The sequence below is a fragment of the Sinohyriopsis cumingii genome, chromosome 16 (assembly GCF_028554795.1).
Source record: "Sinohyriopsis cumingii isolate HCF-2022 chromosome 16, ASM2855479v2, whole genome shotgun sequence".
NCBI lineage: Eukaryota > Metazoa > Mollusca > Bivalvia > Unionida > Unionidae > Sinohyriopsis > Sinohyriopsis cumingii.
The window spans coordinates 93462593-93485411 of NC_142976.1; the positions used below are offsets into that span (position 1 = coordinate 93462593).

The 22819-nt window shown below is 38.8% G+C and overlaps 3 protein-coding genes across 3 annotated transcripts; all 3 read right to left on the reverse strand.

Annotated features, from left to right (window-relative positions):
- Positions 1-8259: 8259 nt before the first annotated feature.
- LOC149781005 (uncharacterized) lies at positions 8260-11760 on the reverse strand. Its single transcript, XM_089936262.1, has one exon. It carries the CDS (start codon positions 11758-11760, stop codon positions 8260-8262), a length of 3501 nt encoding a protein of 1166 aa, XP_089792388.1.
- Positions 11761-12688: 928 nt separating this feature from the next.
- LOC149781006 (uncharacterized) lies at positions 12689-16189 on the reverse strand. Its single transcript, XM_089936263.1, has one exon. The coding sequence runs from the start codon at positions 16187-16189 to the stop codon at positions 12689-12691; it is 3501 nt and encodes a 1166-aa protein (XP_089792389.1).
- A 928-nt stretch (positions 16190-17117) lies between these two features.
- Positions 17118-20618, reverse strand: LOC149781007 (uncharacterized). Its single transcript, XM_089936264.1, has one exon. The coding sequence runs from the start codon at positions 20616-20618 to the stop codon at positions 17118-17120; it is 3501 nt and encodes a 1166-aa protein (XP_089792390.1).
- Positions 20619-22819: the final 2201 nt, after the last annotated feature.

Sequence of the window (22819 nt, forward strand, 5' to 3'; positions counted from 1 at the left end):
CCTTGTGGCACGCGTGTCGTAAGTTGCAGACCCCTGTGGTGGATCTACGTTGTCTATTTGTAACGATATTAGGTTACCGATTTGTCAGATCCTGGTCACCAAATATGTCATTTCTAGGCCATCTATCAGTCAGTAACAGATTACTGATTCGTCAGTTATCGGCTAACGATCTGCAATTTAAAAGTTACACATGTTTCAGTTCTGAATTTTCGCTCTGTGACTTATAGGTTACCGATATGTCAGTTTTAGATTATCGATCTGTAAATGTAAAGTAACCAGTTCTAGGAGAAGAAGAACGAAATGGCAAAGAAAGCAGTTGTGTATTATTAATCAGGATGCCATAGCAAACCCTATGCTTAGAGTATAAATTGTGTACTAGCTTTTCAGAGTGTGTGTGTGTGTGTGTGTGTGTGAGAGAGAGAGAGGGGGGGAGATAGGGAAGATTGAAGGGGAGAGAGGGTTGGTTTATGGAAACAATATTGTTGCGAAAGAAGTCACGGATGATGGATGTGGGTGTCGAAATTGAAATTTACCACATCAAAAATTGATTTACCAGCACCAAACGTGACAACACAAATATATGCATGAAGGTAGTATATGAAGAGTATGCCAATAACGTACTGTGGTTGTATGAGATATATTCGTCCTACTAATATTGCTACCTCTATTTCTCTTCTCTGAGCATGCGTGTAGTACCATTCTAACGGGTGTTAGCGCTTACGTAGGTTACAATGTGGAAATGAATGTTTCTAAAATTCATTCTGGTATCAAACAAAAAATAAATGAACGACTGAAACGTTGTCAGAAAAGAAATGCTTCGAATTGTATCCCTTGAATTGTTTGTTACAGCTCCTAACGTGGACCAAGTTAGTTAGGAGAAGAAATACTGCCTACAAACGAGACACCAGGTGGAGTGAAATCGAAACAATTGTGGGCTGACAAAAAGACTGTAACACTGTGTTTGAGCGGACAGGGTTGTTCTTAAATGGATGCTTGAAGCAAACGTGTTACAAGAAGAATATACCGGCCGTTTGTTAACCAACAGTGTTTTTTTTTTTTTTTTTTAAGTTCGATTTTGTTTGCAATGTCCGTCCTTAAAATAACTGCACTCCTCCGTGGTATTTATAAAACGAAAATCTTTTATTTCGTTTCGTGTTTTAGAGACTATCCATGTTAGTAACAATAAAGGACACTTTTGATATTCTAAATAAACTTGACAAAAACAAATTAGCTGGTCTAGATGGAATTCACCCCAAAACTCTGAAAATGTCGGCTTTATCAATCTCAGAGTCGTTGAAAGAAATAATTAACTGTAGTATCACTTCCTGTATATTCCCGGAATCATTGAAGTTAGCAAAAGTATTCGCAATTTATAAGGGAAATGAAAAGAATGATCCATCCAACTATCGACCCATATCTGTTCTATCCGTACTTTCAAAAAATATCGAAAACCATGTCACGTAAGCATATTTTGAGTATCTTGACAAGTACCGACTCCTCCATAGATCACAATCAAGTTTTCTAAAGAATCATTCATGTCAAACTGCAATGACAAAACTTATAGACCAATGGCTCATAGCAGTAGAATCAGGCGAACTTACTGGCGCAATCTTCACCGATTTTAAAAAAGCATTCGATTTGGTTGACCATTCGGTGCTCATTAAAAAAATTTTCAGCCTACAAGTTTTCTCCAAACTCAGTTGCCTGGTTCACGTCGTATCTCACAAACAGACACCAGGTTGTTTGCACGGGTAAATATATATCCGAACCAAGTCGTATCTTAAGTGGTGTTCCTCAAGGATCTATATTAGGGTATCTTCTTTTTCTACTATTTATCAATGACTTAATCTTGTATCAAGCGCACGCTAACACAGATCTTGTCGCTGACAATTCCACATTGCATTTATCTGGTAAGTCTCTAGACTCCATTAAAAATAAACTTCAAATCGACCTCAACAATATATCAGTTTGGTGTCATCAAAACAAAATGCATATTAACATCTCTAAAACGAAATGTATGACAATTGGAACAAGGCAGCGTCTATCTACTAACATGGATTTACTTCTAACTCAAAATGGCTTAGACGTGTATATTGTCAAAAATCAAAAACTTCTTGGTATCTACATTGATCAACACCTCAGCTGGAATGCGCATATCGATCACCTATGTGCAATGGTAGTCAAAAGAATAACTCTGTTAAAATTGCTTTCGAAATTTCTACCTCCAGAATCACTTGAAATTTCTTTTTCGGGTTATATACTACCACTGATAGATTACGGCTGTACCATATGGAGAAACACATCAAAATTATAATCTGTCCTGAATGGATAGACTCCAGAAAAGAGCAGCCCGAATAATACTGAAACTTCCTGTTATGACTCCCTCAAATGTTTTGTTTTCACGTCTGCAATGGCTATCTATGCAAAAACGTATTCTTTATTTTAAAGGAATCATGACATACAAGTCTTTAAACGGTCTTTCTCCAGATTATATCTCTAACATAACTGAACTAAGATCATCAATTACTGAGCGTAATCTCCGATCCACGATTAACAATGGTTTCCAGATTCCTTGGTCGAAAACCAACCATTACAAAAGATCATTTACTGTATCAGCACCTATTGTATGGACTTTCTTACCAATGAGGATACGAAATTCAACTTCCCTTGTTTCTTTTAAGATATCATTAAAGAAATTCTTTCTAGACCAGCTGAAATGACATATTAAAAGCTCTGAATATAAAACTTTATAATCATCTCCATAATTGATATATCCAGATTTCATTACACACACACACACACACACACACATATATATATATATATATATATATATATATATATATATATATATATATATATATATATATATATATATATATATATATATATATATATAATAAGTAAGACATGCTGAAATGTATGTACCTGTGTATTGAATATTGTTCATATTTGTATGCTTCCCAGTATAGTCACACATAGACATTCATGTTAAATATGTACGAATGAGTGTGCGACGATACCTGGTTATGTGCATGGTCTTCTATTTTTATTTTGCGTATTTTGTATCTTCTTCTTATTTTGTATTAAATATTTTTTAATTTTTTTAACATAGCCGATTACAAAAACTGAGGATCACATGGCAGGTGTGTCAGCCATGACCAAATGTGTTATCCTCGGTAAATATAGTTGTTTAATTTTATTATTATTATTATTATTATTATTATTATCATTATTTGTGCTTTCTCTTTCAACAGAACTTCTCTACAAGTCAAGAAAATGTCCATAGAACGGTTTCCAACAACAGAGAGAATGACAGAGAGAATAAAGAATGATTTATGGGGCTTATACGAAGAGTCAAGTTAATGTTGCAAGTATATAAACAAATTCACGAAGCAAATTTGGCTGGAACGGAAATAAGGGGTGACTGCTTTATTGTCGTGAATACAAGCGGCGAACCGGTTTTTGTAATTAGGGGCCATCTATTTAGGACGTACGCAAAAATCTGGCAAAGCTTGACCCCTCTCAGCCGTACATCTGCGTGGTTTCTCTTCATTAACTTTCCGTAACGTACGACTTTGCGAAAAGTAATGATATTTATATGTTAAATTATTAAATAATTGTACTATATGAGAAAGAAAATGAGAGAGAGAGAGAGAGAGAGAGAACGAATACATTTATAAAGACGTGTACCTAATTTTATACTCTATTAAAACTCAGTTAGTTATGATTAATACTAAGTACTTTCATTCACTCACTGTGCTGTTTGCGATCTGATGTGCGTGCGTGCTGTTTGCGATCTGATGTGCGTACGTGCTGGTTGTGATTTGATGTGCGTACCGGCTTTTATAATCTGATATGTGTACGTGCGAGATACCTTAAACAGATAACCGCTCCGGGGGTTTCTTGGAAAAAAATAAGTTGCGAATGATTTGAAAGAGTTATTGATTTGTTGACACATATCTTGCGCGATTTTCTGTGGTGTGGGTTTTTATTAATTGCTGCTTTTTTACTGCGTAAATTGACCAAACCATTTTGAAGGTACTAAACGACTTAGCACAGATATTACCTGTTTAGGAGAAATAACAATAATATCGATACGATGTTAAACAATTATATTAGGGATTCAATTTTCCTTCAGCAGAAAGTTCCAAGTAGTTTTATATTTTTATTTTTTTCATTGTTGTTCTTAAGAAACTAAGCTCGTTATGTCTCAGTTTGTTGATACCACCAAGAAAAACAAAGAAAAACGAATAACATCCAAATGCATCCAATAAAAATATGTCCCTAGGGATTCAGTCGTACCTAGAGATGCTAGATACGTTTCTGGTTCACACCAAAGAGTAAATTATGCGAGTAAATACACGTGAGAATGTAAAACAAACTGCCTGAACAATCAAAAATACTGCTAGATCAGGGGTGGCAACACCTTTTCCACAGATTAATTACAATATGAACGAGTGCGTGACACAAATAAGAGAGTAACACTGTTAAGATCGAGATTTTTGGCTAACTTCGGGTGCAGCACAAAACCTCTTGGCATGCCACCTTGTGGCACGCGTGTCCTAAGTTGTCGACCCCTGTGCCAGATATATGTTGACTATTTGTAACGATATTAGGTTACCGATTTGTCAGATCCTGGTCACCAAACCTGTCATTTCTAGACCATCGATCAGTCAGTAATAGATTACCGATTTGTCAGTTCTCGGTTAACGATAAGTAGTTTTTCTGAATTATCGTTCTGTCCCTTATAGGTTACCGATCTGTTAGTTCAAGATTACCGATATGTCAGTTTTAGGTCACCGATCTGTCAATGTTAAGTGACCAGTTCTAGGAGAAGAAGAACGAAATGGCAAAGAAAGCAGTTGTACATTATGAATTATGATGCCTTAAGCGGCCCTATGCTTAGAGTATAAAATTTTGTACTAGCTACTCACTGTGCGTGTGTGTTTATGAGAGAGAGAGAGAGAGAGGTGGGGAGGAGGGAGGGAGAGAGAGGGTTGGTTTATGGAAACCATATTGGTGTCAGAGATATCGCTTATGATGGCTGTGGATGTCGAAATTGAAATTTACCACATCAAAAATTGATTTACCAGCACCAAACGTGACAATACAAATATATGCATGAAGGTAGTATATGAAGAGTATGCCAATAACGTACTGTGTTTGTATGAGATATATTCGTCCTACTAATATTGCTACCTCTATTTCTCTTCTCTGAGCATGCGTGTAGTACCATTCTAACGGGTGTTAGCGCTTACGTAGGTTACAATGTGGAAATGAATGTTTCTAAAATTCATTCTGGTATCAAACAAAAAATAAATGAACGACTGAAACGTTGTCAGAAAAGAAATGCTTCGAATTGTATCCCTTGAATTGTTTGTTACAGCTCCTAACGTGGACCAAGTTAGTTAGGAGAAGAAATACTGCCTACAAACGAGACACCAGGTGGAGTGAAATCGAAATAATTGTGGGCTGACAAAAAGACTGTAACACTGTGTTTGAGCGGACAGGGTTGTTCTTAAATGGATGCTTGAAGCAAACGTGTTACAAGAAGAATATACTGGCCGTTTGTTAACCAACAGTGTTTTTTTTTTTTTTTTTAAGTTCGATTTTGTTTGCAATGTCCGTCCTTAAAATAACTGCACTCCTCCGTGGTATTTATAAAACGAAAATCTTTTATTTCGTTTCGTGTTTTAGAGACTATCCATGTTAGTAACAATAAAGGACACTTTTGATATTCTAAATAAACTTGACAAAAACAAATTAGCTGGTCTAGATGGAATTCACCCCAAAACTCTGAAAATGTCGGCTTTATCAATCTCAGAGTCGTTGAAAGAAATAATTAACTGTAGTATCACTTCCTGTATATTCCCGGAATCATTGAAGTTAGCAAAAGTATTCGCAATTTATAAGGGAAATGAAAAGAATGACCCATCCAACTATCGACCCATATCTGTTCTATCCGTACTTTCAAAAAATATCGAAAACCATGTCACGTAAGCATATTTTGAGTATCTTGACAAGTACCGACTCCTCCATAGATCACAATCAAGTTTTCTAAAGAATCATTCATGTCAAACTGCAATGACAAAACTTATAGACCAATGGCTCATAGCAGTAGAATCAGGCGAACTTACTGGCGCAATCTTCACTGATTTTAAAAAAGCATTCGATTTGGTTAACCATTCGGTGCTCATTAAAAAAAACTTTCAGCCTACAAGTTTTCTCCAAACTCAGTTGCCTGGTTCACGTCGTATCTCACAAACAGACACCAGGTTGTTTGCACGGGTAAATATATATCCGAACCAAGTCGTATCTTAAGTGGCGTTCCTCAAGGATCTATATTAGGGTATCTTCTTTTTCTACTATTTATCAATGACTTAATCTTGTATCAAGCGCACGCTAACACAGATCTTGTTGCTGACAATTCCACATTGCATTTATCTGGTAAGTCTCTAGACTCCATTAAAAATAAACTTCAAATGGAACTGAACAATATATCAGTTTGGTGTCATCAAAACAAAATGCATATTAACATCTCTAAAACGAAATGTATGACAATTGGAACAAGGCAGCGTCTATCTACTAACATGGATTTACTTCTAACTCAAAATGGCTTAGACGTATATATTGTCAAAAATCAAAAAACTTTTTGGTATCTACATTGATCAACACCTCAGCTGGAATGCGCATATCGATCACCTATGTGCAATGGTAGTCAAAAGAATAACTCTGTTAAAATTGCTTTCGAAATTTCTACCTCCAGAATCACTTGAAATTTCTTTTTCGGGTTATATACTACCACTGATAGATTACGGCTGTACCATATGGAGAAACACATCAAAATTATAATCTGTCCTGAATGGATAGACTCCAGAAAAGAGCAGCCCGAATAATACTGAAACTTCCTGTTATGACTCCCTCAAATGTTTTGTTTTCAAGTCTGCAATGGCTACCTATACAAAAACGTATTCTTTATTTTAAAGGAATCATGACATACAAGTCTTTAAACGGTCTTTCTCCAGATTATATCTCTAACATAACTGAACTAAGATCATCAATTACTGAGCGTAATCTCCGATCCACGACTAACAATGGTCTCCAGATTCCTTGGTCAAAAACCAACCATTACAAAAGATCATTTACTGTATCAGCACCTATTGTATGGACTTTCCTACCAATGAGGATACGAAATTCAACTTCCCTTGCCTCTTTTAAGATATCATTAAAAAAATTCTTTCTAGACCAGCTGAAATGACATATTAAAAGCTCTGAATATAAAACTTTATAATCATCTCCATAATTGATATATCCAGATTTCATTCCACACAAACACACTCACACACACACACACGCACACACGCACACACCCACACACCCACACATATATATATATATAAATATATATATATATATATATATATATATATATATATATATATATATATATATATATATATATATATATATATATATATATATATATATATATATATATATATATATTGTTACGGGGTACAAAAGTTGCAAACAATAACATCCAACACAAAGTATATTCCCAGCCAATTTTTAATGTTCACCCAAGCTAGGGCTCAAGACGACTGCTCCTTACAGAGAACAATTCTTTAGTTTTACACCAGGGCAATAGTTTATCAAAACAACAGTGATGACAACTGCAGACTCCAACTCCAATGGGTCAGAATCTTTATCAGTATCAGATGTGAACTAGGTAGAATTTGTTTCTAACATTACCATATCTGACCGCTTAAAATCCATTAAACTAAAACTATCATGTACACTACTGTCTCTTGTCTTAATAATAATCAATATTTATACAATAAATTGGAGGGAAATGTTAAGCATTAATATGACGGCAACACCTTCCCCCTTAAGAGAAAACCAGTTTTCGAACAAAATTATAAAGGATGGACAAGCAAGATCAAAGGGTTAATATTTGGCTGTATACAGTTCTGTGCAATTACCTTACTTCAAGAAATTTAAAAGTTCTAGCATCTCCCTGGCAATTAGAGTTCTATCAAAAGTATATAGTACAAGCATTCAATGACTCGCTAAATATTTCCATATTCCGAATACAACATTTAGCATAACATCTAAAACAAACATTTTGGATTCACTTAAAATCAAACTGATCTGTATTACGAAAGTACTTCATTAGTACACAAGCTATAATGCACATCATCATATGGGTCTTAATTCAGATAAGTCCAACAAGAATGAACACTAAAACACATGGTCTTAGACTCCAGCACGTGACAATCCATCAGCATTTGCATTCTCTGCTCCCCGACGGTGTTTGATCGTGAACTCGTATGGTTGCAGACAAAGGGACCATCTCAGAAGCCGTTGGTTTTTTCCTTTGTTTTGGCTTAGCCAAGTTAGTGGGTTATGGTCAGTTTCACCACTGAATGGAGCACCACACAAGTAGTAGTGAAGAGATTCTATCGCCCATACTATCGCAAGGCATTCCTTCTCAATTGTAGAGTAATTCTGCTCCCTGGGCAATAGTTTGCGGCTGAGATACGCTATCGGATGTTCGTCCTTATTGTCATTGTACTGACTCAAAACAACTCCAATGTTCACATCACTTGCATCCGTTTGCAGTACAAATGGGCGTTCAAAAACAGGATTGATCAAGATAGGTGCCTTTACAAATGCACTCTTCAAGTCACTGAATGACTTACCAGCTGTCTCATCCCATGTAACACGATTTGGCTGTCCCTTCCTTGTCAAAATACAAAGCGGAGCCGAGAGCTCAGCGAAATTCCTGATGAATTTTCTATAATAGCCCACCATTCCTAGAAAGGATCGAACCTCTTTCTTTGTTGTCGGGAGTGGGAAGTCAACCTGTCCTCCTCCATCAAATTCATCACACACAGTTGCTGATAACAGTACAGCTCTTTTGTACTGACGTAATAGGTTACTATGGTAGGTTACTTGTCCTCGCCTACCACCAATGTTAATCTTGTAATTAACATCATTGACCTTACAAATGACCCGATAAGGTCCCTTCCAGTGAGCTTTCATCTTCGATGCATCAGATGGCAACAAAACTAGGACCTCATCTCCCGGCCTAAATTCCCGTTTGGTAGCATTTTTGTCGTACCATGATTTAACTTTCTTGTGACACTCTGTCAGATTTTCTTTCACTAACTCACTCACATCAACCAATCTCTGGCGAATCAAAAGCACATGTTCTACAACTGACTTATTTGTCTCACCCTCACCAGTGAATAGATCCTTAAGAATCTCCATCGGCCCTCTTACTGGCCAACCATACAGCAGCTCAAATGGCGAAAACCCAGTTGCTTCATGTGGTACCTCCCTATAGCAAAACAGTGCATAAGGCAGCATCACATCCCAGTCTTCACCGTTCGTGGAACACAGTTTCTTCAAGACAGCTTTGAGTATGCCATTCAATCTTTCGACCTTTCCATTGGATTGTGGCCTGTAAGGAGAAGTTGTGATCCCCTTGATGTTCAACATGTTGTAGAGTTCTTTCAGAAGTGTGCTTGTGAAGTTGGTACCTTGGTCTGTAAGGATAATCCTAGGTATACCAACCCGACTAAATAGGCCAATTAAGGTGTTGGCCACTGTTTTGGCATCAATGTCCTTCAAAGGAAATGCTTCCGGATACCTGGTAGCTTCATCTACTATGGTTAGTATATATTTGTTCCCCGCCTTTGTGCGCTGTAGTGGGCCAACGATATCCATCGCAATCTTGACAAAAGGGTCAGACACAATTGTTGGACACACCATTGGAGCTTTCTCCTTCCCTGTTCTCCTTGCTGTCTTTTGACAGATGTCACAGGCCTGACAGTGCCTCTGAATATCCCCAAACATTCCTGGCCAATAAAATGCGGTTGTTATTCTTGCTTTCGTTTTCTCCCTTCCTAGATGACCAGTAAGCGGTCTATCATGTGCCAACTCTATCACTGCTTGACGTAACTGCTTTGGCAAAACTAATTGGATTCCATATTTTTCTCCATCCGACGACTTCCACTTCCGTTTTAAAATTCCATGCTCCCAGAAAAATGCATTGTCCATGCCTTCTACTTCACTTGCGGATGACAGGGCCTTTTCTCTTACTCCAGCCAACGAGCTGTCATTCTTTTGATACTGAGAAATTAATTCCACATTAACATTGTGCAGCTGATCAAGTGACAAGTTCTTGTCATCAGCCTCATCTTCACAATGGATGTCATCCTCATCCTCATCAAGACCATGATCACTATTTTCGTCCGAAAATAGCCTATCTAGATGCACATCATCCAATTCATGGGATCGGACCCCACATTCTTTTATTTTCCTTTCACTTTCTTCAGCGTCCTCTTTCTGTGCTCTTGCCTGGTTCCTCGTTACTACCATAGTCCTTTTTTTCCTACGTAGAATGTCCATACCCAGCAGCGCTTGTGCTGCCAAGTCAGATACCAGTCCAACCTGGACATGACCCTTGTAGTATGGCGTGTCTAATTCTACTATGGCTAATTTCGCCTCAAAAGGCTGTCCAATGGCAGTGTAGAGTGTCAGGTTCTGTCCTTCAAGGATACATGACTTATCGACAAGGTCGTCACGTATCAAGGTCATTTCTGCGCCTGTATCTTTAACAAATAATACTTCCTTGTTGTTCACTGTTCCCGGTACATGTATTAACCGTTCACCAATGGTATTCTGGACAAAGTAGGTTGCTTGATTTTGTTTTCTGCTGGGACAGTCACGCAAAATATGACCCTTCTGGTGACATTTATAGCACTTTTTGTCTCCATAGGATTTTTCTATCAAACCAGTTTTCTTGGACTGAGGTGAACTTGATGCTTGGTTATTTGCTTGTTGTCGGCTGTGCTTATGGTCGAACTTGCTGTCACTGATGGGCAAAACATAATCCTCAGCAGCATCGACAACAGAGCCATTGCCTTTATTGCGCCTTATCCACTGGGCCTGCACTGGTGGGAGAGCCTTCAAGAAGTATTCATCTGCTAAACATCTATGTGGATCACGACTATCAATGAACCGTGTTAAATACTGCTCTATACGTGCCATCAGACCTCTGTATGTTTCATTAGCATCTCTTCTTATGCTAACTAACTGGCTAAAATATTCATGAGGTCTTTTCCCAAACCTATTTATCAGGGCCTTTCTTAGCTCAACATAGCTTTTACTTGTTTGTTGTGCTACCTCTCTTGCCTCCCCTGTTAGCAGCGTTCTCAGTTGCAGGGTTTTCATTTCTTCGCCCCATTTGGCGTGATCAGCCACGGCATCAAATTCTGAGAGAAATGTAAGAATGTCTTCATTCGCTTGATGATTGTAAGTTTGAAGCTTGACTTTGAATGGGAGGCTGTCATTCTTTTTATCTATGTCTTTCTGATGTTTCACCCTTTCTATCTCTAACTCCAGCTCTTTAAGTTTAAGACTGTGCTCCATTCGCAACTTCTCCCTTTCAAAGTCTAATTTTTGTCTCTCAATTGCACATTCCCTCTCTAACTGTAACCGGTCACGTTCAGTTTGCTTGTTGGTGTCCTTGGATGTTTTTAGTTTGCTCTGTGTTTTCTTTAGTTTTCTTACAGGCTGCTCTTCCTCTATTTCCATGTCATATGGTTCTTCACCACTGAAATCTCCCTCAATATCTGTGAATTGCATCAAATTTGTTTGCTGTTTCCGTCTGGTTCTATCCCGTGCAATGCTGTGTTCTTCAACAATCGTTCCTACTTCCTCATCTATAACGCTACCTTGGGTCGTCATTTCAATCCTTATTTTGTTTATCCTTGGCTTAACAGGAATCTCACCCACACAAAGTTACAGAGTATATCCAATAGCAATTTACAGCTACACTACTCAGACAAAACTTTGGTACTTGTGCTGTTTCAATGTTACTGTCAAATTTCCAACAACTTTGCTATCCCGCCGCTGCCATCAAAATTGTTACGGGGTACAAAAGTTGCAAACAATAACATCCAACACAAAGTATATTCCCAGCCAATTTTTAATGTTCACCCAAGCTAGGGCTCAAGACGACTGCTCCTTACAGAGAACAATTCTTTAGTTTTACACCAGGGCAATAGTTTATCAAAACAACAGTGATGACAACTGCAGACTCCAACTCCAATGGGTCAGAATCTTTATCAGTATCAGATGTGAACTAGGTAGAATTTGTTTCTAACATTACCATATCTGACCGCTTAAAATCCATTAAACTAAAACTATCATGTACACTACTGTCTCTTGTCTTAATAATAATCAATATTTATACAATAAATTGGAGGGAAATGTTAAGCATTAATATGACGGCAACACCTTCCCCCTTAAGAGAAAACCAGTTTTCGAACAAAATTATAAAGGATGGACAAGCAAGATCAAAGGGTTAATATTTGGCTGTATACAGTTCTGTGCAATTACCTTACTTCAAGAAATTTAAAAGTTCTAGCATCTCCCTGGCAATTAGAGTTCTATCAAAAGTATATAGTACAAGCATTCAATGACTCGCTAAATATTTCCATATTCCGAATACAACATTTAGCATAACATCTAAAACAAACATTTTGGATTCACTTAAAATCAAACTGATCTGTATTACGAAAGTACTTCATTAGTACACAAGCTATAATGCACATCATCATATGGGTCTTAATTCAGATAAGTCCAACAAGAATGAACACTAAAACACATGGTCTTAGACTTCAGCACGTGACAATCCATCAGCATTTGCATTCTCTGCTCCCCGACGGTGTTTGATCGTGAACTCGTATGGTTGCAGACAAAGGGACCATCTCAGAAGCCGTTGGTTTTTTCCTTTGTTTTGGCTTAGCCAAGTTAGTGGGTTATGGTCAGTTTCACCACTGAATGGAGCACCACACAAGTAGTAGTGAAGAGATTCTATCGCCCATACTATCGCAAGGCATTCCTTCTCAATTGTAGAGTAATTCTGCTCCCTGGGCAATAGTTTGCGGCTGAGATACGCTATCGGATGTTCGTCCTTATTGTCATTGTACTGACTCAAAACAACTCCAATGTTCACATCACTTGCATCCGTTTGCAGTACAAATGGGCGTTCAAAAACAGGATTGATCAAGATAGGTGCCTTTACAAATGCACTCTTCAAGTCACTGAATGACTTACCAGCTGTCTCATCCCATGTAACACGATTTGGCTGTCCCTTCCTTGTCAAAATACAAAGCGGAGCCGAGAGCTCAGCGAAATTCCTGATGAATTTTCTATAATAGCCCACCATTCCTAGAAAGGATCGAACCTCTTTCTTTGTTGTCGGGAGTGGGAAGTCAACCTGTCCTCCTCCATCAAATTCATCACACACAGTTGCTGATAACAGTACAGCTCTTTTGTACTGACGTAATAGGTTACTATGGTAGGTTACTTGTCCTCGCCTACCACCAATGTTAATCTTGTAATTAACATCATTGACCTTACAAATGACCCGATAAGGTCCCTTCCAGTGAGCTTTCATCTTCGATGCATCAGATGGCAACAAAACTAGGACCTCATCTCCCGGCCTAAATTCCCGTTTGGTAGCATTTTTGTCGTACCATGATTTAACTTTCTTGTGACACTCTGTCAGATTTTCTTTCACTAACTCACTCACATCAACCAATCTCTGGCGAATCAAAAGCACATGTTCTACAACTGACTTATTTGTCTCACCCTCACCAGTGAATAGATCCTTAAGAATCTCCATCGGCCCTCTTACTGGCCAACCATACAGCAGCTCAAATGGCGAAAACCCAGTTGCTTCATGTGGTACCTCCCTATAGCAAAACAGTGCATAAGGCAGCATCACATCCCAGTCTTCACCGTTCGTGGAACACAGTTTCTTCAAGACAGCTTTGAGTATGCCATTCAATCTTTCGACCTTTCCATTGGATTGTGGCCTGTAAGGAGAAGTTGTGATCCCCTTGATGTTCAACATGTTGTAGAGTTCTTTCAGAAGTGTGCTTGTGAAGTTGGTACCTTGGTCTGTAAGGATAATCCTAGGTATACCAACCCGACTAAATAGGCCAATTAAGGTGTTGGCCACTGTTTTGGCATCAATGTCCTTCAAAGGAAATGCTTCCGGATACCTGGTAGCTTCATCTACTATGGTTAGTATATATTTGTTCCCCGCCTTTGTGCGCTGTAGTGGGCCAACGATATCCATCGCAATCTTGACAAAAGGGTCAGACACAATTGTTGGACACACCATTGGAGCTTTCTCCTTCCCTGTTCTCCTTGCTGTCTTTTGACAGATGTCACAGGCCTGACAGTGCCTCTGAATATCCCCAAACATTCCTGGCCAATAAAATGCGGTTGTTATTCTTGCTTTCGTTTTCTCCCTTCCTAGATGACCAGTAAGCGGTCTATCATGTGCCAACTCTATCACTGCTTGACGTAACTGCTTTGGCAAAACTAATTGGATTCCATATTTTTCTCCATCCGACGACTTCCACTTCCGTTTTAAAATTCCATGCTCCCAGAAAAATGCATTGTCCATGCCTTCTACTTCACTTGCGGATGACAGGGCCTTTTCTCTTACTCCAGCCAACGAGCTGTCATTCTTTTGATACTGAGAAATTAATTCCACATTAACATTGTGCAGCTGATCAAGTGACAAGTTCTTGTCATCAGCCTCATCTTCACAATGGATGTCATCCTCATCCTCATCAAGACCATGATCACTATTTTCGTCCGAAAATAGCCTATCTAGATGCACATCATCCAATTCATGGGATCGGACCCCACATTCTTTTATTTTCCTTTCACTTTCTTCAGCGTCCTCTTTCTGTGCTCTTGCCTGATTCCTCGTTACTACCATAGTCCTTTTTTTCCTACGTAGAATGTCCATACCCAGCAGCGCTTGTGCTGCCAAGTCAGATACCAGTCCAACCTGGACATGACCCTTGTAGTATGGCGTGTCTAATTCTACTATGGCTAATTTCGCCTCAAAAGGCTGTCCAATGGCAGTGTAGAGTGTCAGGTTCTGTCCTTCAAGGATACATGACTTATCGACAAGGTCGTCACGTATCAAGGTCATTTCTGCGCCTGTATCTTTAACAAATAATACTTCCTTGTTGTTCACTGTTCCCGGTACATTTATTAACCGTTCACCAATGGTATTCTGGACAAAGTAGGTTGCTTGATTTTGTTTTCTGCTGGGACAGTCACGCAAAATATGACCCTTCTGGTGACATTTATAGCACTTTTTGTCTCCATAGGATTTTTCTATCAAACCAGTTTTCTTGGACTGAGGTGAACTTGATGCTTGGTTATTTGCTTGTTGTCGGCTGTGCTTATGGTCGAACTTGCTGTCACTGATGGGCAAAACATAATCCTCAGCAGCATCGACAACAGAGCCATTGCCTTTATTGCGCCTTATCCACTGGGCCTGCACTGGTGGGAGAGCCTTCAAGAAGTATTCATCTGCTAAACATCTATGTGGATCACGACTATCAATGAACCGTGTTAAATACTGCTCTATACGTGCCATCAGACCTCTGTATGTTTCATTAGCATCTCTTCTTATGCTAACTAACTGGCTAAAATATTCATGAGGTCTTTTCCCAAACCTATTTATCAGGGCCTTTCTTAGCTCAACATAGCTTTTACTTGTTTGTTGTGCTACCTCTCTTGCCTCCCCTGTTAGCAGCGTTCTCAGTTGCAGGGTTTTCATTTCTTCGCCCCATTTGGCGTGATCAGCCACGGCATCAAATTCTGAGAGAAATGTAAGAATGTCTTCATTCGCTTGATGATTGTAAGTTTGAAGCTTGACTTTGAATGGGAGGCTGTCATTCTTTTTATCTATGTCTTTCTGATGTTTCACCCTTTCTATCTCTAACTCCAGCTCTTTAAGTTTAAGACTGTGCTCCATTCGCAACTTCTCCCTTTCAAAGTCTAATTTTTGTCTCTCAATTGCACATTCCCTCTCTAACTGTAACCGGTCACGTTCAGTTTGCTTGTTGGTGTCCTTGGATGTTTTTAGTTTGCTCTGTGTTTTCTTTAGTTTTCTTACAGGCTGCTCTTCCTCTATTTCCATGTCATATGGTTCTTCACCACTGAAATCTCCCTCAATATCTGTGAATTGCATCAAATTTGTTTGCTGTTTCCGTCTGGTTCTATCCCGTGCAATGCTGTGTTCTTCAACAATCGTTCCTACTTCCTCATCTATAACGCTACCTTGGGTCGTCATTTCAATCCTTATTTTGTTTATCCTTGGCTTAACAGGAATCTCACCCACACAAAGTTACAGAGTATATCCAATAGCAATTTACAGCTACACTACTCAGACAAAACTTTGGTACTTGTGCTGTTTCAATGTTACTGTCAAATTTCCAACAACTTTGCTATCCCGCCGCTGCCATCAAAATTGTTACGGGGTACAAAAGTTGCAAACAATAACATCCAACACAAAGTATATTCCCAGCCAATTTTTAATGTTCACCCAAGCTAGGGCTCAAGACGACTGCTCCTTACAGAGAACAATTCTTTAGTTTTACACCAGGGCAATAGTTTATCAAAACAACAGTGATGACAACTGCAGACTCCAACTCCAATGGGTCAGAATCTTTATCAGTATCAGATGTGAACTAGGTAGAATTTGTTTCTAACATTACCATATCTGACCGCTTAAAATCCATTAAACTAAAACTATCATGTACACTACTGTCTCTTGTCTTAATAATAATCAATATTTATACAATAAATTGGAGGGAAATGTTAAGCATTAATATGACGGCAACACCTTCCCCCTTAAGAGAAAACCAGTTTTCGAACAAAATTATAAAGGATGGACAAGCAAGATCAAAGGGTTAATATTTGGCTGTATACAGTTCTGTGCAATTACCTTACTTCAAGAAATTTAAAAGTTCTAGCATCTCCCTGGCAATTAGAGTTCTATCAAAAGTATATAGTACAAGCATTCAATGACTCGCTAAATATTTCCATATTCCGAATACAACATTTAGCATAACATCTAAAACAAACATTTTGGATTCACTTAAAATCAAACTGATCTGTATTACGAAAGTACTTCATTAGTACACAAGCTATAATGCACATCATCATATGGGTCTTAATTCAGATAAGTCCAACAAGAATGAACACTAAAACACATGGTCTTAGACTCCAGCACGTGACAATCCATCAGCATTTGCATTCTCTGCTCCCCGACGGTGTTTGATCGTGAACTCGTATGGTTGCAGACAAAGGGACCATCTCAGAAGCCGTTGGTTTTTTCCTTTGTTTTGGCTTAGCCAAGTTAGTGGGTTATGGTCAGTTTCACCACTGAATGGAGCACCACACAAGTAGTAGTGAAGAGATTCTATCGCCCATACTATCGCAAGGCATTCCTTCTCAATTGTAGAGTAATTCTGCTCCCTGGGCAATAGTTTGCGGCTGAGATACGCTATCGGATGTTCGTCCTTATTGTCATTGTACTGACTCAAAACAACTCCAATGTTCACATCACTTGCATCCGTTTGCAGTACAAATGGGCGTTCAAAAACAGGATTGATCAAGATAGGTGCCTTTACAAATGCACTCTTCAAGTCACTGAATGACTTACCAGCTGTCTCATCCCATGTAACACGATTTGGCTGTCCCTTCCTTGTCAAAATACAAAGCGGAGCCGAGAGCTCAGCGAAATTCCTGATGAATTTTCTATAATAGCCCACCATTCCTAGAAAGGATCGAACCTCTTTCTTTGTTGTCGGGAGTGGGAAGTCAACCTGTCCTCCTCCATCAAATTCATCACACACAGTTGCTGATAACAGTACAGCTCTTTTGTACTGACGTAATAGGTTACTATGGTAGGTTACTTGTCCTCGCCTACCACCAATGTTAATCTTGTAATTAACATCATTGACCTTACAAATGACCCGATAAGGTCCCTTCCAGTGAGCTTTCATCTTCGATGCATCAGATGGCAACAAAACTAGGACCTCATCTCCCGGCCTAAATTCCCGTTTGGTAGCATTTTTGTCGTACCATGATTTAACTTTCTTGTGACACTCTGTCAGATTTTCTTTCACTAACTCACTCACATCAACCAATCTCTGGCGAATCAAAAGCACATGTTCTACAACTGACTTATTTGTCTCACCCTCACCAGTGAATAGATCCTTAAGAATCTCCATCGGCCCTCTTACTGGCCAACCATACAGCAGCTCAAATGGCGAAAACCCAGTTGCTTCATGTGGTACCTCCCTATAGCAAAACAGTGCATAAGGCAGCATCACATCCCAGTCTTCACCGTTCGTGGAACACAGTTTCTTCAAGACAGCTTTGAGTATGCCATTCAATCTTTCGACCTTTCCATTGGATTGTGGCCTGTAAGGAGAAGTTGTGATCCCCTTGATGTTCAACATGTTGTAGAGTTCTTTCAGAAGTGTGCTTGTGAAGTTGGTACCTTGGTCTGTAAGGATAATCCTAGGTATACCAACCCGACTAAATAGGCCAATTAAGGTGTTGGCCACTGTTTTGGCATCAATGTCCTTCAAAGGAAATGCTTCCGGATACCTGGTAGCTTCATCTACTATGGTTAGTATATATTTGTTCCCCGCCTTTGTGCGCTGTAGTGGGCCAACGATATCCATCGCAATCTTGACAAAAGGGTCAGACACAATTGTTGGACACACCATTGGAGCTTTCTCCTTCCCTGTTCTCCTTGCTGTCTTTTGACAGATGTCACAGGCCTGACAGTGCCTCTGAATATCCCCAAACATTCCTGGCCAATAAAATGCGGTTGTTATTCTTGCTTTCGTTTTCTCCCTTCCTAGATGACCAGTAAGCGGTCTATCATGTGCCAACTCTATCACTGCTTGACGTAACTGCTTTGGCAAAACTAATTGGATTCCATATTTTTCTCCATCCGACGACTTCCACTTCCGTTTTAAAATTCCATGCTCCCAGAAAAATGCATTGTCCATGCCTTCTACTTCACTTGCGGATGACAGGGCCTTTTCTCTTACTCCAGCCAACGAGCTGTCATTCTTTTGATACTGAGAAATTAATTCCACATTAACATTGTGCAGCTGATCAAGTGACAAGTTCTTGTCATCAGCCTCATCTTCACAATGGATGTCATCCTCATCCTCATCAAGACCATGATCACTATTTTCGTCCGAAAATAGCCTATCTAGATGCACATCATCCAATTCATGGGATCGGACCCCACATTCTTTTATTTTCCTTTCACTTTCTTCAGCGTCCTCTTTCTGTGCTCTTGCCTGGTTCCTCGTTACTACCATAGTCCTTTTTTTCCTACGTAGAATGTCCATACCCAGCAGCGCTTGTGCTGCCAAGTCAGATACCAGTCCAACCTGGACATGACCCTTGTAGTATGGCGTGTCTAATTCTACTATGGCTAATTTCGCCTCAAAAGGCTGTCCAATGGCAGTGTAGAGTGTCAGGTTCTGTCCTTCAAGGATACATGACTTATCGACAAGGTCGTCACGTATCAAGGTCATTTCTGCGCCTGTATCTTTAACAAATAATACTTCCTTGTTGTTCACTGTTCCCGGTACATTTATTAACCGTTCACCAATGGTATTCTGGACAAAGTAGGTTGCTTGATTTTGTTTTCTGCTGGGACAGTCACGCAAAATATGACCCTTCTGGTGACATTTATAGCACTTTTTGTCTCCATAGGATTTTTCTATCAAACCAGTTTTCTTGGACTGAGGTGAACTTGATGCTTGGTTATTTGCTTGTTGTCGGCTGTGCTTATGGTCGAACTTGCTGTCACTGATGGGCAAAACATAATCCTCAGCAGCATCGACAACAGAGCCATTGCCTTTATTGCGCCTTATCCACTGGGCCTGCACTGGTGGGAGAGCCTTCAAGAAGTATTCATCTGCTAAACATCTATGTGGATCACGACTATCAATGAACCGTGTTAAATACTGCTCTATACGTGCCATCAGACCTCTGTATGTTTCATTAGCATCTCTTCTTATGCTAACTAACTGGCTAAAATATTCATGAGGTCTTTTCCCAAACCTATTTATCAGGGCCTTTCTTAGCTCAACATAGCTTTTACTTGTTTGTTGTGCTACCTCTCTTGCCTCCCCTGTTAGCAGCGTTCTCAGTTGCAGGGTTTTCATTTCTTCGCCCCATTTGGCGTGATCAGCCACGGCATCAAATTCTGAGAGAAATGTAAGAATGTCTTCATTCGCTTGATGATTGTAAGTTTGAAGCTTGACTTTGAATGGGAGGCTGTCATTCTTTTTATCTATGTCTTTCTGATGTTTCACCCTTTCTATCTCTAACTCCAGCTCTTTAAGTTTAAGACTGTGCTCCATTCGCAACTTCTCCCTTTCAAAGTCTAATTTTTGTCTCTCAATTGCACATTCCCTCTCTAACTGTAACCGGTCACGTTCAGTTTGCTTGTTGGTGTCCTTGGATGTTTTTAGTTTGCTCTGTGTTTTCTTTAGTTTTCTTACAGGCTGCTCTTCCTCTATTTCCATGTCATATGGTTCTTCACCACTGAAATCTCCCTCAATATCTGTGAATTGCATCAAATTTGTTTGCTGTTTCCGTCTGGTTCTATCCCGTGCAATGCTGTGTTCTTCAACAATCGTTCCTACTTCCTCATCTATAACGCTACCTTGGGTCGTCATTTCAATCCTTATTTTGTTTATCCTTGGCTTAACAGGAATCTCACCCACACAAAGTTACAGAGTATATCCAATAGCAATTTACAGCTACACTACTCAGACAAAACTTTGGTACTTGTGCTGTTTCAATGTTACTGTCAAATTTCCAACAACTTTGCTATCCCGCCGCTGCCATCAAAATTGTTACGGGGTACAAAAGTTGCAAACAATAACATCCAACACAAAGTATATTCCCAGCCAATTTTTAATGTTCACCCAAGCTAGGGCTCAAGACGACTGCTCCTTACAGAGAACAATTCTTTAGTTTTACACCAGGGCAATAGTTTATCAAAACAACAGTGATGACAACTGCAGACTCCAACTCCAATGGGCCAGAATCTTTATCAGTATCAGATGTGAACTAGGTAGAATTTGTTTCTAACATTACCATATCTGACCGCTTAAAATCCATTAAACTAAAACTATCATGTACACTACTGTCTCTTGTCTTAATAATAATCAATATTTATACAATAAATTGGAGGGAAATGTTAAGCATTAATATGACGGCAACATATATATATATATATATATATATATATATATATATATATATATATATATATATATATATAAAGTAAGACATGCTGAAATGTATGTACCTGTGTATTGAGTATTGTTCATATTTGTATGCTTCCCAGTATAGTCACACATAGACATTCATGTTAAATATGTACGAATGAGTGTGCGACGATACCTGGTTATGTGCATGGTCTTCTATTTTTATTTTGTGTATTTTGTATCTTCTTCTTATTTTGTATTAAATATTTTTTAATTTTTTTAACATAGCCGGTTACAAAAACTGAGGATCACATGGCAGGTGGGTCAGCCATGACCAAATGTGTTATCCTCGGTAAATATAGTTGTTTATTATTATTATTGTTATTTGTGCTTTCTCTTTCAACAGAACTTCTCTAAAAGTCAAGAAAATGTCCATAGAACGGTTTCCAACAACAGAGAGAATGACAGAGAGAATAAAGAATGATTTATGGGGCTTATAAGAAGAGTCAAGTTAATGTTGCAAGTATATAAACAAATTCACGAAGCAAATTTGGCTGGAACGGAAATAAGGGGTGACTGCTTTATTGTCGTGAATACAAGCGGCGAACCGGTTTTTGTAATTAGGGGCCATCTATTTAGGACGTACGCAAAAATCTGGCAAAGCTTGACCCCTCTCAGCCGTACATCTGCGTGGTTTCTCTTCATTAACTTTCCGTAACGTACGACTTTGCGAAAAGTAATGATATTTATATCTGTTAAATTATTAAATAATTGTACTATATGAGAAAGAAAATGAGAGAGAGAGAGAGAGAGAGAGAGAGAGAGAACGAATACATTTATAAAAACGTGCACCTAATTTTATACTCTATTAAAACTCAGTTGGTTATGATTAATACTAAGTACTTTCATTCACTCACTGTGCTGTTTGCGATCTGATGTGCGTGCGTGCTGTTTGCGATCTGATGTGCGCAAGTGCTGGTTGTGATCTGATGTGCGTACCGGCTTTTATAATCTGATATGTGTACGTGCTAGATACCTTAAACAGATAACCGCTTCGGGGGTTTCTTGGAAAAAAATAAGTTGCGAATGATTTGAAAGAGTTAATGATTTGTTGACACATATTTTGCGATTTTCTGTGGTGTGGGTTTTTATTAATTGCTGCTTTTTTACTGCGTAAATTGACCAAACCATTTTGAAGGTACTAAACGACTTAGCACAGATATTACCTGTTTAGGAGAAATAACAATAATATCGATACAATGTTAAACAATTATATTAGGGATTCAATTTTCCTTCAGCAGAAAGTTCCAAGTAGTTTTATATTTTTATTTTGTTCATTGTTGTTCTTAAGCAACTAAGCTCATTATGTCTCAGTTTGTTGATACCACCAAGAGAAACAAAGACAAACGAATAACATCCAAATGCATGCAACAAAAAATATGTCCCTAGGGATTCAGTCGTACCTAGAGATGCTAGATACGTTTTTGGTTCACACCAAAGAGTAAATTATGCGAGTAAATACACGTGAGAATGTAAAGCAAACTGCCTGAACAATCAAAAATACTGCTAGATCAGGGGTCGGCAACACCCTTTTCCACGGATTAATTACAATATGAACGAGATTTTTGGCTAACTTCGGGTGGAACAGAAAACCTCTTGGCATG